The sequence below is a fragment of the Sapajus apella genome, unplaced genomic scaffold (genome assembly GCF_009761245.1).
Source record: "Sapajus apella isolate SASKATOON/1434 unplaced genomic scaffold, GSC_monkey_1.0 scaffold42, whole genome shotgun sequence".
Taxonomy (NCBI): Eukaryota; Metazoa; Chordata; class Mammalia; order Primates; family Cebidae; genus Sapajus; species Sapajus apella.
In genome coordinates, this window is record NW_022436982.1 from 18,758,164 (window position 1) to 18,777,927 (window position 19,764).

At 39.5% G+C, this 19,764-nt stretch overlaps 1 protein-coding gene across 11 annotated transcripts in view; it reads left to right on the top strand.

Moving 5' to 3' along the window:
- The window catches only part of FREM1 (FRAS1 related extracellular matrix 1), a 191,757-nt gene that overhangs the window by 46,424 nt on the left and 125,569 nt on the right, over positions 1–19,764 (top strand). For all 11 annotated transcript variants that reach the window (XM_032300158.1, XM_032300171.1, XM_032300156.1 and 8 more), the window contains one exon: positions 18,514–19,020. In XM_032300158.1, coding sequence (XP_032156049.1) covers positions 18,781–19,020 — 240 coding nt within the window. In that variant the 5' untranslated portion in view covers positions 18,514–18,780. The remainder of the gene's footprint in view (positions 1–18,513; positions 19,021–19,764) is intronic.

Sequence of the window (19,764 nt, forward strand, 5' to 3'; positions counted from 1 at the left end):
CCACCACGCCCAGCTGATTTTTGTATTTTTTAGTAGAGACGGGGTTTCACTATGTTGGCCAGGATGGTCTTGATCTCTTGACCTCATGATCTGCCCGCCTTGGCCTCCCAAAGTGCTGGGATTACAGGCATGAGCCACTGCACCCAGCTGATCCAGATTTTTACATTATCCATCCTTCTTGTTTCTTCTGAGCAGCAACCAGAGAGCTCTGGTTGGTTCACAGGAATAAGCAGTCAGTCTAAATTGCAGAAAAGAAAAAACTCAAAAACAACTGATGAGGCTAGAATCTAATAACAGGTGTACCATAGTGTTTGAAATATAATTTCTCTCTCTAGTTTCCTGTTTTTTCTAAAGACAAATCAAGAATTATTTTTCACATAGGCTTTTAAAATGGGCTTTGATGGAACTCTGTTCCATAAGGAATCCCAAATAAGACTTTTTTAAAGCTGAGACTGGTCATGGGTTTATACCCTCAAATTCCTATGAGTTGGGTAAATTCCCCTCCTCCTGAGGTCCTAAGACAACTTGGAGCTCCTGGGCCTGTCAGAAAGTGACGTTCTTTACTTACCACCAGGTCAGGAACCCTGTATAGAAGCTGTGTAGAAAAGGTATGAGGACAGTTTTCCTAGAGGGCTTTTATTGGCTTTTCAAAGTTTGACTCCTTAAAGGAGTCAAATACACCATTCCAGTCAAAGCTCTGGCAAAATAACCAATTTCTTCAACTGTGTCCTGTTACAAAAGAAACAGATTCTTATTGCATGTATGCAAATAACTATATTGCCATAAGGTAAGACTACTTACAACTAGTTTCCAAATTCTGGCAAAATCAGGTAGAGAGAAACAAATATGTTTCAAATTTTGTTCATAGGAGTATACTTTACTCAATTATTAAAAGCTATAAATGGCTCAAAAGAAAAGTTTTCTTGACTCTGAAAAAGAAAACAAAGGATCAGCAACATTTTATGGAAAAAGTAAAAAAATCACTTCTGACTTCTATTAGTTCAGTCCATGCAGTTAATTCCTGTCCTGCTAGATATTTACAAACATTTCAGCTTTCCATGAGAGTCCTGAAAGTTGCTTCCCTCTATTCTAATGTAACAATTGCCAAAGTTATTAGAAACCTGCATTTAAGAACACCTGTCAAAGTCCTATAGCTGATTATAAGCTAGCTTTTGAAGAGGATTGAAACAAGACAATAATTGTCAGTGGATGACAAAATACCTTAGGGCAGCCCCTATTAAAGTCACAGTTGGCAAGAAAATTTTGTTTACTTCTGTGACATACAACAATTGTACATAACAATTATAACTATTAATAACATATGCTAAGTCATATTAGAATTGTAGGAATTTTTCCATTATTTTGGAACACATACCAATAACGTATTTGTATAAACACAGCCCAAAGAAAGCCAACACTGTTTTATATTTGGCAATGCTTTCTGTATTATTTTTATACCAAATAAGCCAAATGTCACTGTTGTCTTAATGTACTATTAATGTTAAATCCAATTCTTAATAAAATCTTATAGACAAATGTATTTAATCTTAACTAGTTTGACCATAAGGTAAGATTCTCATAAATCTTTTATAAACCTTTAAAATACTTGTGAAAGAGCAGATCAGTGCTCTAAGAAAAACCTGTTATGCTTTTATTTTAATGTTCAATTTATAGAAAACCTGAATAATACCACTTTAGCTTTAGCCAGTATGTTCGCACACGGAATCTCTTTTACAATTCATTTTTTACAAACCTTCCACAGCATCCTTAAACCTTCAGCTTTATCCTAGCTAACTTAAAACAACCCTTTAACCTTTTAATCTAGGCAAAATATTCTATATTTCTATGAATTCTTATAATCTTTTACCAAAAACACATTTCACTTTCTTTACATACCTTACATGTAAAACTGTTTTTATTTCCCAAAGATTACTTAAGTCACACAAACTAAAAGGCATTACACTTCCCTAACAAAATATTTGATTTAAGTTATTATTATTTTTAAGCCAATTAACAAAGCTCTTTTATATTACACACATAACACATATAAATACACAGATAGAAGATAAAGGACTCATTTCCTGATCTGAGAATTGAACCCTGAACCCAGGCCACCGTTGTGAAAAGAGAAAGCAGGGCCACATGGTTACAAGATCAAGCTCCCAAGGACATAACTGACCAGTTTGCTGGGCTGTCTTGGACAGCAGACAAAGGTCCTAGGTCCACATTCTAATCCTAAGGTATCCCTCTTTCTGACGGAAAGATATAGAAAGACAAATTCATAGCACAAAGTACAACACATTCACTACAGTTTACAACTAGCCTCATGAATTCTTTTTCCCATTAATCAAAACTTTACAGAGGAGATAAACTGTAATTTTTACCATTCATTCAACCAATTTGCACAGAGAGAGAGAGAGAGAGAGAGAGAGAGAGAGAGAGAGAGTGGCCAGAAGGCTGACTGGTAAGAAATTCTTATTCTTGCTGGCATGCCAGGCTTCTGGGTTTCCTTTCCGTGGGTGGCCCTAGTGACCCAGCTGGCTGTACTACAGCCCTGGGGGCCAAGCCGAAACATGAAGGAAAATTATCTTCTTCTGTTATGGCCAGAGTAAAATAGTGTGACAAAATACAGACATTAGCCCTTCTGCTTAACACCCAGTATCAAACTGCCAGGGCTCAAACATGCCCCCAGCTGGGCCCTGTCATTGTTAATCCAACCTCTGACCAGGAATTTCAACTTGTGGTCTCTGGGCAAGATTGGTCACCCCTAGAAAGAAAAGATAGGAAAGGGAAAGGAGAGAGAGAAAAGCGTTGCCTGTGACGGGGTGGGGAAGGTGAAGCGCTCAGGGAGGCCAGAGAAAGACCTCCCCATTGCAGCGACACTGAAAAGTTCCGGCAGCAGTTTGTCAGTAGAGGAGGGATCTTTCACGGCAGTCCCTACAGCTCTCAAGTTTCCCCTTTTGGGGAGAAAAACTTCCCATGTCGTGTGATCCTGTACATGCCTAATTCTGTCACCCATAGCCATCAACAAAGAGTGAAAGGCAGATTAACCCAAAGAAAATAGTAGTTAACATCCTATAGTGCCAAACCCATTCTTAGCTGAGAGAGACCTTACTGAGGGGGGCCTCTAACCCTCTAAATCTTAGGAAAGACTCTAATCTTCCTAAGTTGGGTCTCAAACCCAAGTTTGGGCAAGTGTCCCTGCCTTTTATTAAGAGGGGCCTTTAACCCACTCTATCTTAGGAGAGACTCTAACTCTCCTTTGTTGGGCTTCTAACCCAATCCCATCATCTGCTCAGGTAAATACACCCCACCTACCCAAAGTCAGCCAGTTTGTGCATGCAAGTGAATTTTCCTTTGGGTTGGAAGTCTCTTCAGTATCTTCCCTTCACAATTTGCCAGAATAATATTACTGGATACTACCACTTACCCAGAGTTAGCCCTTGGGTTGGGGGTTTCTTTAGTATTATTCCTTCTGTAATGGCCAAAAAGATGTTCCCTGGATTGGGAAAGGGGTCCCAATCCAGACCCCAAGAAAGGGTTCTTGGACGTCGTGCAAGAAAAAATTCAGGGTGAGTCCATAGAGTAAAGTGAAAGCAAGTTTATTAAGAAAGTAAAAGAATAAAAGAATCGCTGCTCCATAGACAGAGCAGGTAGCAAATACCATTTTGTATTGTAAAATACTTGATTATAAATCTCCCTCACACAAGACCTCAACCTCTCAAAGATACAGTTACTTCTTATTGAACTTTTACTTGCACAGTGCCTCTCTGCTTTTTCTCACAAAAACTCTTTGCTTCTAACATAACATCTACTTGTTGATTCTTTGACTATGCCACATTCTTTCTCTCCATCTTCAAACATGTTTTACTTCTCCTATTCACCTTTCTCAATACTAATTTTTCTTTCAAATTTAACTCTCTCCCCTTCTAGGAAGCATACCTTGGGCCCAGTTTGAGTCAAATGCTGCCCTCCTATAGCATAAAATATATCTCACCATTACTGCACTTACCACCCTTGCTGTTTTGTTTTTCTAAGACAGGGTTTTGCTGTGTTGCTCAGACTGGCCTTGAATGCCTGGGCTCAAGCAATCCTCCTGCCTCAGCCTCCCTACTTGCTAGGACCACAAACATGTTCCTTTGTGCTTGGCATTACTGCCTGTTTTGAATCATTAGTTTATGTGTTTGTCTTTCTGAATTACACTATAAACTCTCTAAGAGCAAGAATTTTTTTTGGCCATTTTTGTCTTCACAATCCCAGCACTTAACATAGCACTTGTCCCTAAGTGAGTACTTAGCAATCATTTGTACAATGAATGAACAAATGATATGTCATTCTCAAAGAGACAAGATACATTCTGAAAATGTAATTGGCTCAAAGATGAATTCCTGAACATGATTCAATGTGAATTTAAACAGAATCTCACTTTTGGACAGTTTGGTGGTGTTCCATTGTAAATTAAGAAATGAATTCACTCAAGAAGAGGAAATTCCATTTCAGTTGGTGTGACACTGGTGGGGAAAGCCTTAGGTGTGAGTTTGGGTACATACCCATGGTAAGTCCCAAATGAAGAATGGAGTACACCATAGTGAGTGTGAGTGTTTCTTACTCTGCTTTAGTTATTCAATTAAAGCAACCTGTTGTGAAAATTTGTGTGATACCACCCTCTGGCTGAAAGCAACATGATTTTAAATTATGGCCACTTCCTAACTAATCTTCAGGGAAATGCTTCAGATGGTTTAAGAGGCTTTGATAGTCATTAAAAACAGAACTGTAAGTTGAGGGCACACATTTTTTCCCTCTGCAGTCAGTTTTCTCTACCTTTGAAGGTAGTTTTAGTTGAAGGCCTCTGAAGAAACAGGCAGATGTTTGGTTTCCAAGGGACATACTAGAATTTGAATTTCTGAAGTAGACTTATTAGGTATAGATTTATCAGGCATGGCCAGAAAATTTTTTAGATACCATCTGGCCATCCTATATTTTAGTCATTTTAATTCTCTAGCCTTGTGTCTCTTGAATGATTTCTCTAAAAAGCTGTGGGTTTTTATTTTTTTTAATGAAAAAGAACAAAAAAACGTTTTCCATAAGTTTGGAAACTTTGGGCTTAAAAGGGCTCCTTTCTGCAAGACGTCTTAGAACCTTTAATATGCTCATAGTATATTGTGAATTTTTAGAAGGTGATTTTAGCATTCTGTGCTTCAAACATATTTGGGTATGGTGAATTTTTTTTTGTGGAAAGCTTTTAACGTCTCCAAAATATTCATTTTCAGAAGCACAATTTGCAAAACATGGCAGGGTAGAGTTTGAATGACTGAAAATCTAAGGAAGAAAACCTAATGAGTTTGTGTTGTAAGCAAAGGTTTGTCTGTCTTTGCAGCCTTGATCATCATGGGGTTCAGAACATGGTATCCCCAAATAGGGTGCCTTGGCACACTGAATATTTTGAACTGAAGGAATTTGACAAATGGCATGTACTGGAAAGACTCTCTGACCTTCTCCCCTGAACAGCAGATTACAGTACCCTCATGTGAGAGAAGTACCCTCCTTATACCCAAAGGAAAGGAATATCCTTAACTGCAAGGATGGAGGGACACTGTGGGGAATGTGCACAGGCAGGTCTTGCTCACTTTCCTGCAGTTTACTGCCCTTAGCTCACACATCTTTGTCCTATTGCATTTTTCCATAATTTCCACTCTTCATCAAACTTAGGATAAAAATGCTCATGCTTAATGTTTCTTTCTGTCTTCCTTTTTTAAATGAAGGCTCCCAAGTTACATAACACTTACGTTCAATACATTTTATGTTTTTCCCTTGTTAATTTGTCTTTTTTCAGTCTAATTTACAAGGCCCCAGCCAATGAACCTAAGATGGTAGAAGGAAAGGATTTTCCCCTCCCCTCTAGTCATGACAGCATAGCCTGAGTGAGGGCTCCCTCTCCAGAGCTCTGAGTCTGGCAGCTTCCTAAAGATCTGGGAAGGAAATGCTGAAAGGAATATTTCTGGAATGAGCATCTGTGATTTAAGGAAGCCACCTGGGATAATGGACATAGTGCTGGTCTAGTGTCAGAACTGAGATTCCCATCCAGGCTTGATTTCCAGACAGCTGTGTAGTCTTGGTAGGCTTTTAACTGCCATGGGACTACTTCTCTTATGTAAATGAAGGAATTCCTAGAAGAGAACACACAAATGGCTAAGGGAAGTTTAGATAAAAGGGAAAAAACCTAAATTTTCCACATAAACAAAGGAAGTGCAAATTAAAACAGTGTCAGATACATTTCACTTGGGAGATGAATAAAGATTAGAGGGGCAATGTTGAATGTGGTCAATGAGGAAGGCTGGTGAGGGTGGAAATTGGTACTAGGTTTCCAGAAAGCGTACATATCCAGAGCCTCAAAATAAGCTCACAACCTTCAGTCTTACAACTCCACATCTAGAAATGGATCAAAAGGAATAAACTAGAGAAATAGACTGATTTGTACTTAAGGGTTTTTTATCATAATCTTTTGACATAGTAACGACTGCAATGTGGCAGTGAGATGATTATAGCAACTATAGTACACCCATCTAGTGGCTATAATGCACAAACTAAAAGTACAATTGCAAGAAATGTTTAGTAACACAGAAAATGCTTACAATAGAACATTGCATTAATAAAAAGGGATGATACACAACTCTGTAGTACAGTTCCAAATAATTTTGAAAACCATGCATACGTACATATGCAAGCATAAAAGCATTTTTTGGGGGTATTGAGAAATATATGTTTTCTTTTTCTATAGGTTTCTGTGTTTTTTTCCTTTAATTAATGAGCATGCATTTCTTTCATATTTTTAAAAAAGTTATATTCAGCAAAAGCAAATATATTGATAAATGAAGAATATGGCCTTGTTGATTTCTAGTTTCTCTTAAAACCATACATTGTGTGATGTAGATTATAGTTTAGAAAAACTGTAGAGAAGAGGAAGCAGAATGTTATAGACAGAGTCAACGCACATTGATTTAATAGACTGGGATTATGAAGTGGTTTATTTGACTTGAGATCTTTAAACTGTGCTTGTTGTGTAAGCATTTGGAACATAAAGATGCTGGTAGGGCATCCCCTTAATTATTGACTCTTAAAGCAGCAGCTACTTTCTTTAGAGAACATTGCTTCCAGTGAAACATTAACTTCTGTGATAGTGTCTATTGCTGTCTGGAACCATAATAGGAGTTGTGAAATTTCCTTAGTACTATAGGAATAAACCCTTAGGGCTACTGAAGCGATTGCAAAAAGTACAAGGTTTTGGCATAACGTGAAGCAGTATATATAACAGTAGCAGTTAAGGGCAAGGGTCTTGGAGTTGGGCAAAACCAGGCTCTGATTGCAATGACAAGGTCAAGCTGGTGACCTTGGGCAAGTTACTTAACCGCTTTATGTCTCGTTTTCCAAATCTATGAAATTATTATGTACCTCCTAAAACCATAGTAGGGATTAAACAATATAAAAATGTGCAAAGTACCTTGAAGAAAACCTACTATATAGTAAACATGTAATAAATGTTGGTTTTGGCTGGGCGTCGCGGCTCACGCCTGTAATCCCAGAACTTTGGGAGGCTGAGAAGGGCGGATCACTTGAGGTCAGGAGTTTGACACCAGCCTGGTCAACATGGTGAAATCCTGTCTCTACTAAAAATATAAAAGTTAGCCGGACATGGTAGCGAGCACCTGTAATCCCAGATACTCAGGAGGCTGAGACAGGAGAATCCCTTGAAACCAGGAAGCGGAGGTTGCAGCGAGCTGAGATTGTGCCACTGCACTCCATTATGTCATTTAAATCACTGTGTATTTATGTATGAAATTAAAATAATAATAGAAACTAGCTAGGTTTGTTGTGAAAAGTAAATGACAAGATACATAGGACGAATGTAGCCCAGTGCTTCTGTATAGTAAGTGAAAGAACTAATAAGCAAAGTAGAAAGGAAGGAATTTGCATACGGGGAGACTAAAAACTGTTTATGAAAGAAAAAAAATCTTAGAAGTTACAGTTACAGGCTCTTTCTCATGATTTTATTATCCCTGCCTGAGAGCATTCACTTTGAATTTTTTTTTTTTTTTTGAGACGGAGTCTTGCTCTGTCATCAGGCTGAAGTACAGTGGCACAGTCTCAGCTCACTGCAACCTCCATGTGTTTTCAAGATCAGGAAGATTTTCAGTCTTTGTGGGGTCATTGAACAATTAAAGCTCCCTAAGAGGTTATGGGCTTTTTGAAAGAGAAGAATCTGCTTTATGGTTGTGTCTTCCCGATGCTGTTTTTGGGTCAGCCGAGGAAATGGCATGAGATTGTCAGGATAGAGGAGAAAGGGCACTTGGCCAGGATGTCCGAGGCTTGTTTCTCCCACAGCTCTGCTCTCCTGCCAGGACCTCAGGCAAGTCACTTTGAATGTTTCCTTTTTATTGCCCATAACAAGGAGCAATTTGACTTTTCTATCTACCTCAGGGAGTTATAAGGTCAGTGGGTGCCATGGCTCTGAGGTCTTGGTAAAGACTATCCAAGTCTTGATTTCCTCAATTAAAACACAAAGAAGAGAACAACTTTCTCTAAGTTTAGACAGCTGGTTGTTCCCTGAGGACAGTTCTCCTGATTTCCAGTTTGTTGCTCCTTGATGAATCAATTTATGGCACATGTGATTTGGATTCAATTCAGTTGTCCTGTGGATAATTATAGTCTGCTACAAGTTTATGTTTGAAACTTCAAATTTGATTTATATGAATAACTTTAGAAGTTTATTTGTATTCAAATTTTGATGATTTAACAATACATTATAAAAATTCAATTGATAACTTCTTTTTTTTTGAAACAGTGTCTCACTGTCTCACTTTGTCACCCAGGCTGCAGTGTCACTCTGCAACCTCGATCTCCAGGCTCAGGTGATTCTCCCACCTCAGTCTCCCCGGTAGCTAAGACCACAGGCACATGCCGCCACGGCAGCCTAATTGTTAAAAACTTTTTGTAGAGATGGGGTTTCACTGTATTACCCAGGCTGGTCTTGATCTCCTAGGCTCAAGTCATCCACTTGCCTTGGCCTCCCAAAATGTTGGGATTACATGAGTGAGCCACCGCAACTGTACCTTCCATTGATAACTTCTAAGTTTAGCTTCTGACTAGCATTTTAAAGATTTTAATGTGGAGTAGAAGTCAGAAAATCTTCATAGGCTTTCTTCACCATCTTGTTGAGGATTTCAAAAATCTCTTCCGTTTAGGTGGGTTGATCCTGAGTTGGCTATTTTCACTTAAAATGCCATTTTTCTGTTAGTTTATTTTATTTGTTTAATGACTTTAGGGTACTTGTAAGACCTAAAGTTGTGGAAAAGTTGTTTTCATAGAAGTAGAGAGTAGGAGGTGGTTACCAGGGGCTGGGGAGGAGGGAGGGTTGGGGAAGCGCTGATCAAAGGATACAAAATTTCAGTTAGTCCAAAGGAAGCAGATGTATTGTACAATGTGACTACCGTAGTTAACAGCATTGTATTGAGTAGTCGAAAATTGCCAAGACAGTAGATATTAAATGTTCTCCTCATAAAAAGAAGATATGTGAAGTAATAAATATGTTATTTGATTTCGCTATTTCACATTGCATACGTATATCAAAACATCATGACATACTGATATTTTGTATATGTATGTATTGCAAAACTGTTAAATCAAGTCATTAACCTGGTGGCTCATACCTGTAATCCCAGCACTTTGAGAGGCTGAGATGGGAGAATAACTGGAGACCAGGAGTTCAAGACTAGCCTGGGCAACATTGTGCGACCCCCATCCCTACAAAAAAATTAAAAAAACAATTAGCCAGGTGTGGTGGTGCACGCCTGTGGTCCCAACTACTTGAAAGGCTGGGGCTGAGGCTTGCTTGATCCAGGAGCTGGAGGCTACAGTATGCTATGATTGTACCATTGCATGCTAGCCTGGGCAGCAGAGTGAAATCCCTGTCTCTAAAACATACAAAAAATCATGTTGTACATCATAAATATATACAATTCTACTTTTCAATCAAAATTAAGTATAAATTAAGAAAATTTGTGAGTCAGGGGTTAATAACTTCAAGCCCAGGGAAGACAAAAATGTTCCATTGCTTATGTCATCTTCAGTCAAATGGTAATAACTACCTAGATCACTGAGGAGAAGAGTGTTAGGCCACATATGAATTCCACAAAAAGCAAAACAAATAAAAAGCTATGAAGAATTATGGATATCTTGATAACTATGCTTGGCATAGGAGGGAGAAAGCACTTGCCTTGTGTTGTGTAGCTACCATTGCAAAATTGAAGACAGGGAGAATAGTAAAGATTATTTTCATCAACGCACATCATTACCATTGATCGTTAAGAATTTCCTTTGCATTAAGAGCTGTATAGCTGAGATCCTTTTTTTTTTCTTGTTGTGCAGAGTTTATCTCAGATTAGAGACAGGAGTATCATGTTTATAATAACATGAAGAATACATGCTCATATAGTTAAGCCGAATGTGTAATTATGAAATAAATACTAGCTCACGTTTCCCTTTCACCAATTATGTTACTAAATTATTTTTTTCTGTTCAAGAAATTTCCCAAGAAAGTTTGGTTGAAGAAATCTTTATGAATTTTCATAAGGAATTCAAAACAGGGTGGTTTTTCACATTTCAGAAAGAATTTTCACACAGTTTTACTGGCATTCATTGGCTTTTACAGATATACTGTACTTAGAATACATGATTATCATGTAAAGAAAAAAGGCAATGATGGGAAAATGGTTAGGGAGAGCAGAACTGATTTGCAGGCATGACAGGAGGATTTTGAAATGCTGAGAAACAGCTGAACCACACAAGCAAGCCAAGACAGGATTTGTTTCTTTCATTTTTGTTTTTTGTTTTCTTTTTTGAGATGGAGCCTCACTCTGTTGCCCAGGCTGGAGTGCAGTGGTGCAATCTTGGCTCACTGCAACCTTCGCCTCCCAGGTTCAAGCAATTCACCTGCCTCAGCCTCCCAAGTAGCTGGGATTACAGGCACTCACCACCACGCCCAGCTAATTTTTGTATTTTTAGTAGAGACAGGGTTTCTCAGTGTTGGTCAGGCTGGTCTCCAACCCCTGTGATATGCCTGCCTTGGCCTCCCAAAGTGCCAGGATTTGTTTCTATTGCAGAATCAAGTTTGAGGTGGCTAAAAGTCAGCTTACAAGCTCTCTTGGGGGAAATAGCCAGGTGCCTTTTCTATTTCCACCTCCAGCTCCCCCCAGTAATTCTGCTGACTCCGAGGGTACCTATGCTAGCAATCAGAGCAAGCTATGGACAAATGGATTCTGAGAATCTGACTTGGCCCTATGCTGGGACCAAGAAAACAAAATTCTCAAGATACGCTAGGCTTCCCATTAGGGTGTTGTTTTTCATGTAGAAGTTGGCTGTCACTGGACATAGCAATTTTGCATCAGAGACAAGACAGTTATTACCATCTCATTTTGAGGCATTAAAAGATCCATCATCACTGTGAAATCTTGTTTGCTTGAGAATCTTGCTTTGCTTTTCTATTCTGTTTTTCTTCTGGCCCTTTCTTGGTCTGCTCATCTGAATTCTTTTCTCTTTCTCCTCCCATGCCACCTTCTTGAAGCCAAATATCAGAGCAGTATTTTCCATGGAATGTCCACATACTTAGTGTTTCCCAACACCAAGGGAAAAATACAAGAGCAAAATTAGAATGCAAATAAAACCAAACAAAGCATACCCTTTTTGATCTTTATTGCTCCTAATTCTGCAGCCTTCAATCTAGGCTCAGTTGATTGAAGGATGAGTTTTGTTTGATTTCGAATTTGGAAATTGTTACTCTTCTACTTTTCCTCCCCTCCTAATTGTGTTGCTTCAGGTTGTCTTTGAAACATCAAAATTCAGTTTTTAATTAGATGTTCTGTCTTCACACTATGAGAAAGAGAAAGAATGTAAATAAAACACACCCTATTTGACATTTATTGAGACTAATTTTGCTACTTTGTCACCTTCATCCAGGCCTAATTCCTTCTATTCTGTTTTTCCTGAGAAAGCTTTAGTCTCTTGTCTCTTTGATACATATAATATATATGTGTATATATTTGAGATGGAGTCTCGTTCTGTCACCCAGGCTGGAGTGCAGTAGCACGATCTCGGCTCACTGCAACCTCCGACTCCCTGGTTCAAACGATTCTCCTGCCTCAGCCTCCTGAGTACCTGGGATTACAGACATGCACCACCATGCCCAGCTAATTTTTGTATTTTTAGTGGAGATGGGGTTTTGCCATGTTGGCCAGGCTGGTCTTGATCTCCTGACCTCTTGATTCACCTGCCTCGGCCTCCCAAAGTGCTGGGATTACAGGTGTGAGCCATTGTACCTGGTCGTCTCTTTGATATATTTTGTAATAATAATGTTACATTTGTATGGGGGTTTATAATCAGGAAAATGTTTCCACATAGATTATTGGTCTGACAGAGGAAATTTGAAGGAGGCAGGATGGGTGATTTCATTTTTTTTTTTTTTTTTTTTTTGAAATGGAGTCTTGCTCTGCTGCCCAGGCTGGAGTGCAGTGGTGTGATCTCAGCTCACTGCAACCTCTGTCTCTCAAGTTCAAGTGATTCTCCCACTTCAGCCTCCCATTTTGGAAAGAGAAAAGTGATGTTCATAAAAATCAGGATTAGAATCCATGGCTGGGCGTGATGGCTCACACCTGTAATCCCAGTACTTTGAGAGGCTGAGGTGGGCAGATCGTTTGAGGTCAGGAGTTTGAGATCAGCCTGGCCAACATAGTGAAACCCTGTCTCTACAAAAAATAATACAAAAATTAGTCACGCATGGCAGTGGGCACCTGTAATCCCAGCTACTTAGGAGGCTGAGGCAGGAGAATTGCTTGAATCCAGGAGGTGGAGGTTGCAATAAGCCAAGATCATGCCACTGCACTCTAGCCTGGGTGACAGAACAAGACTCCGTGTCAAAAAAAAAAAAAAAAAGGATAATAAATAAATAAATAATCAGGATTAGAATTCAGATCTGCAAAATTCAAGTCTATTCTTTCCACAGCATTGTGGTGCAGGGAGCCATAAGAATAGATCTCCACCTCTTTCTCTCCTGTCTTTTCCTGGAAGATAAACATTAGCATCTTGAACTTTGACCTTACCTCTCAGTTAAGGGCTTACTATGATATAATTAGAGAATTATCTATTGATTCAGAAGCTGTTCGGTACAAGTTAAATCTTTAGCTGATTAGTGACTAAACTAAATTAATACAAAAACTTGAGGAAGAAGGTGATTATTAAAGGGGTAGTTATGTTCAGTGCTGAGTCACAAAAAAACAGTGAGTTAAATAGGAAAGAAGTTTACATTCTCTGTGGTGTAAAATTCTGGATGAATGGACTTGTATGGTGATTCTGCTTTGCAAATGCCCCAGAGACCCAGGGTCCTTCTAGCTCACAGCTCCACCAGCCTACACCATAGTATCATCATTTCATGTACAAGGCAGCACCTTCCATTTTGGCAACAAGATGAAGAGTTACATAAAGAAAAAGGGACAAGAGGCATACCATAACTACCTCTTAAAGAAGGTTTCTCAGAACGGCCGTGTGACCACTCTTCTTAAATTCCATTGGCCAGAATCTGATCACATGACTGCAGATAGCTACAAGAGAGGCTGTGAAATATAGTCTTTGTTCTGGGTGACTCTATACCTAGTTAAAATTTTTATTTCTATAGAGGAAGGTGAGGCTGGATGTTGTGGGACAAATAGACATTCCTGTCAGACACAGATATTGGAAGAGAGTTACTAAGTTATCATAAGAGAAAGGAAGGAAACATTTGCTATATTATTTCAACAATCTAAGAGGAGTTTATTTGGTATTCTAAATTGTTTACATGAAATAGAAGATTTTGATCAAGTTGTTCCATTCTGGTCTACGTTGCCTTTCTTATTAAGTCAGTGCTAATCTAAAGCATATTTGAAGTCATTAAACACAAATTTGTAAAATGTGGCAAAGCCTCCAAGATAGTTTTTTTTTCCTGTTGAAATCAGTTAATTCCCATTTATAACCACATTGGCTGTAAAAGTGTGGGATAGTAACTGAGCTGTGATCTATTATAAAAGGAAAGGGGTGTGGCTGGTCTAGAGACAGGCTGACCAGTGATACGCAGCATGTACAAAGACCAGAAAATTGATTCTAATCAAAGTCTTCGTTTTACGTGCCTTTGCATAATACAAGATGTTTGTGGGGTTTGAAAGGAGATTTGTTTCAGCTGTTGGCTAAGAGGGTGGCAGGAGAAGAGAATTCTGGGACGGCATACATATGCCTGACTCTGCCAAGGACTGTTCTTGCAGAGCCTAAAACACACTGCTGACCAACCATTTGGAGATAACTGTTTGGTGAAATCCTACCAGTGCCTTTCTATTTTGCTGCGTTCTTCAGTTTCATTTGGAATTAATAGTCCTCCCACTAGGTGGATTGCTACACCTGAGAAGAAAGATATATCTGCTCTTTTTATACCTTGATAGGCTGTTACCAGGGAACTAATTATACTGATGATTTTCTTCAATTTATTTTCAGTTAAGCAACAAAATGACATGATGACATATTTACCTCTGACATAGGCTTGCTTTGCATTGGATGTCAGAAGATGCATCTTTAATGAATTAATATATTTATATTTTGTCCATAAAAATTCTGCTCATAAAAATATTTATTTTCAATTTATCTACATACATTTAAAAAGGCTTTAAACACAATACATTTGTTTTGATGTTTCTCTTTATATCATACACACATGCAATTTTACATAAATTACATATGTAATTTTTGTACCTTTTTTTTTTTTTTGAGATGGAGTCTTGCTCTGTCACCCAGGCTGAAGTGCAGTGGCAGAATCTTGGCTCACTACAGCCTCTGCCTCTCAGGTTCAAGTGATTCTCCTGCCTCAGCCTCCTGAATAGCTGGGATTTACAGATGCATGCCACTAGGTCCTGCTAATTTTTGTATTTTTAGTAGAGACAGGGTTTCAACATGTTGGCCAGGCTGGTCTCAGGTAATCTCTCCTTATCTCAGGTGCTCCACCTGCCTTGGCCTCCCAAAGTGCTGACATTACAAGCATCTGCGTCTGGCCTGTTGTTGCATTTTTTTTTTTTTTTTTTGTTTTTCTTCTCCTTTCTTTTTTTTTAATTGCTGTTTGAGTAGTCTGTTCAGGCTGCTATAACAGAAATACTGCAGACAGGGTGGCTTAAAGAATAGAACTTTCTCACAGTTCTGAAGGTTGGGAAGTCCAAGGTCACCTCTTGCTGGTTTGCAAAGGGAAACCTTGTTATAAGCCTCACATGGCCAGAGAGAGAGTGCTCTAAAGGATGCTAGGAGATGACACTGACATAATTTTAATGGGGTTGTTAGGTATGACCACACTGCACGTGTGACATTTCATGGGAACTCGAGAGTGGAGAGGTGGAAGGAGGGGTATCTGGAGGAAAAACATAATGACAGAAGTGAGAAGCTTTAGTCGGGGAGAGAGGAAGGAGGAATGGTGGATCTTGATTTGTTTGAGGAAAAGCAAAGACATTAGTGTGGCTGGGACAGGGTCGGCAAAGGGAAAACAAGTGGGAGATGAGCTGAAAGAGATAAGAGGAAAACAGATCACAGAGTGTCTTCTAGGCCATCACCAGGGCTTCAGCCTTACTTTAAGACAAGACACCACTGGAAGTTTGAGCAGAGATGTGACCTGATATAAGTAACATTTAATCGAAATCTTGGCTGTGATGCTGAGAAATGCCTAAAGAAAAGGCAGGAGTAGAAGTAGGGAGATCAAATAGGATGCTATTGCAATCATCCAGCAGAGACTTGGTGGTGGCTTGGACCAGGGTGATCACAATGGAAGTGTAATACATAGCTGGATTCTGGATATGTTTGGAAGGAAGAGTATATTAACTTTTTACTTTTGTGTAACAAATCGCTATACATTTTGTGGCTTAAAATAATACAAATTTATCTCATAGTTTCCCTTGATCTGGGGTCATATTATGGCTTAGCTGGGTTCGCTGCTTCAGGTTACCACCAGATTGCAATCAAGATGTTGATGATCTTCATTCTTATCTGGAGCCTTGACTTAGAAGCTACTTCCGAGCTCATTCAGAGTGTTGGCAGAATTCATTTCCTTGTGGCTGTAGAACTCATGAAGGCTTGCTTCTTCATGTTCAGCAGGACAGCCTCTGGTTCCAGTCTGCCAAGAGAAAGTCTCCTGTATGACAAAATGTAATCATTGGAGTGACACCCAACATCTTTGTCTAATTCTGTTGGTTGGAAGTGTTACAGGTTCTGCTGGCACTCAAGGAGAAGGTACTTTTGGATACTAGGAGGCTGAAATTATTTGGGGAGTCACCTAAGATCTGTCTACCATAAAGAAACAACAGGATTTTTTTTCTGATGTAGAATATGTGATGAAGAAAGGAACAACTGAAAAGTTGGAGTTACTATTAATTAAGATAAGGAAGACTGAGGGAGGGATGATCGAGAACTCAATTTTGGCTGCATAAAGTATGAGATGCCTTTTATACACCACCCAGAGATGTCCAACAGCAGTTGCATATGTGAATATAGAGTTACGCAGGGGGATCCAGGCTAGAGGTATAAGTTTGAGGTCCATTGACACGTAGGTGGTATTTAAGGCCAAAGAATGAGATCACTAGGGAATGAGTATAGATATAAAACAGGTGCTATGACTGGACTCTAGGGTCCCAGCATTAAAAAGTCAGGGAGTCTAGAAAGAACCAGGTAAGGAGACAAAGTGAGATGGAATGAGATAAGAGGACTGCAGGAGTGTGGAGCCTTGAAGCCTCCATGTGTTGAGTTAACTAGTTTAAATCTCAGAAAGCAAAGTTTCCTCTTACCTCCCAGTTTTGGGAGATACCTACCTATCCTGTTGCCTCTCCTCTCCCTGAATGCACTGTTGTCTTGAGTGGTCTTAGATGCCAAATGTGAGTGGAAACAATAATGTGTCTTGTGAAAGTTCAACAACCAAATGTGCATTAATACCTAAATAAGTCAACCTAAATTAGCCTGATTGTGGGCAATGGAGTCAGTGGAAATGTGTGAACAGTTTTATTCTGGTATTGATACCATGAAAAACATGCTGATCTGGCCGGGCACAGTGGTTCACACCTGTAATTCCAGCACTTTGGGAGGCCGAGGTGGACAGATCACAAGGTCAGGAGATCAAGACCATCCTGGCCAACATGGTGAAACTCTGTTTCTACTAGAAATACAAAAATTAACCAGGTGTGGTGGCAGGTAGCTGTAATCCCAGCTACTTGGGAGGGTGAGGCAAGAGAATCGCTTGAACCTGGGAGGCAGAGGTTGCAGTGAGCTGAGATCTCCCCGCTGCACTCCAGCCTGGTGATTAAGACTCCATCTCAAAAACAAAACAAAGCAAAACAGAAAAAACCAGGCTGCTCTGTAAGGTATACATCCCCTCAGGTATCAGGTGACACATGTCAGGCACTGCCTCAAAAGTGAAAGGTTGCAAACAGTGACAGGGGAATGGAAATGGATTAGACTTGCATAATGGAGGCACTTGTTTTTCTACAACCTTCTGACAAACATTCATTTTGGTATCTACTGGTTATGCACAGATATTTAATGAAATTATTAAGATGGAAGGTCATTCTTTGGGCATAACAATTCATCATTTGTTCACCTAATTATACTCTGAAGTTAAGGATATATTTCAATGCATTTACCTTAGATAAAATCTTTTCAGTTCTTATGGAACACAGAGACATCCTCATGAAATTCTAAGTGCATGAAGTGGAAACAAAGACTCTATTTGTGCATGTTGAGTACATGGGAATGTAATTAGCGTTGTAGATAATATAAATACTCATGTCCATACACCGTGTTATTAGCTGTATGTGCTGAGGCTATGTCACCCCATTCATAGTACCTTTCATGAATAAACGAAAACTTGAGTGTTCACTTAGAAAAAAGGCACATTTTCTGTAATTTCCATTCGAGGGTTTCTTAGGTGTCTTCATTGCCCAGCAAAGTTAGAAGTGTGCCCAGTGTGACAAATGGTTAAATTTCTTTCTTATTGGGGTAGCATTGATTCAGAATTAATCATGTTTTCAAACAATGTGTTAATAATCCTGTCAGCTCTCTGAGAAAAATTAGATTATAATCTTCATTTAACAAATGAGGAAAGAGAAACAGACAACGGTCTGTGAACTCAGGGGACCAAAAGCACATTTGTTGGCATGGAGGCTGGCTGTTTCCTCCTGGACCACACAATTGACATCCCGATTGGGGTAAGCCCAGTCCGGAAGCAGGAGCTACAAGCAGGGTAATGAAGTGGCTGCATTGCCTTTCAGATGGGTCTGGAGGTCAAGTTTATTTGTTTTTAATTTAGCTGAACTCATAGGCTGGTTGAAAGATCCCTTTGTTGGTAGCGATCTTTTGAATAGCTGCACAAACCTTTTGGTTTCTCTCTTGCTTTACTCCAACTCCTTCTCCCATTTGCAGGATTAGAAAAGCACTTGGGAGGCACGTTAATCTTGCCGGCCTTGTCAGGAGTGATCAGCGAGTTTTATTAAAAGTCCCGGGATTGCCTGAAAGGCCTCCTTGTCTGACTTTGAAATGAAAGGGGCATGTTAAGATCTCAGGGCACATTGTCAAGACCCCTCGCCCTGCCCCTTGGACTATGAGCTGACCCTCCAGGAGGAACCACAGAAGCCCTCCTTTGTTGAAGGAATTTAGCTGGTGGACGGAAGGGAGTTGGGCCCTGTCAGCATGAACTCTCTGAGTTGGGGGGCGGTGAATGCCCTGCTGCTACTGCTGCTGCTCCTCTTGGCCTGGGCCAGCCCCACCTTCATCAGTGTCAACCGTGGGGTGAGGGTGATGAAGGGCCACTCCGCCTTCCTGTCAGGAGATGACCTGAAGTTTGCTATCCCCAAAGAGAAAGATGCCTGCAAAGTGGAAGTTGTGACGAATGAGCCAATAACCCAGAGGGTTGGGAAACTCACTCCACAGGTAGGTCCTATCTGTGATTTTCTGTTCATTCATATGTATGAGTGCAAGTGTATGAAAATGTGTGGGGGGCAAAGACAACAGAGATGTAAAAGGTCTCCCCTCAATCCTCAAAGACGAGTATTAGAAGATGGTCACATTTGAATTGGTGTAGTTGCATTTAGCAGGCATAGTATTGTGCGGCTTTTCTATGTGAGGTGAAACCTATTTTTAAAGCATTGTTGGCTGATTTCAGATTACAAGCCTGAAACCAGCAGAATTTAATCTTGATTATAATAACTCTTGTGGAGGAAAGCAGGTTCAAACTAATATGAATGCATGTATTTTTTTCTTAACAATGCACTATTTCAGTAAGTCTTTCCAATTTCTCCTCTTTTCTTGAAGATAACTCTTATATCTTACCAGCTGCTTGACCTTATTATAGAGTAGCTAATTATACAGAAAAAAAGCACAAAGCATAATGTAAGAGAATTACATTGGAGTTATCCTTGCCCCAAATTATCATATCCATTGCCAGTCAGAGTGGCTTTGGATGAGAGGTCAAGATTTCAAGACATTTTTAGGACATACCTGTGACCTTAGCCTAGCAAAGGTAAAACTTGATGTTTCATCTATTAATATCACATAAACATTCTTTTGAATAAGGGAAAAGAAGTAGAAAAGAGATGTGAAGATACTTCATTTAAAATATTCACTGTTCTTTGAAAATATCTGCATAATTTTTTTCTTTTAATCTAAATCTTGGAG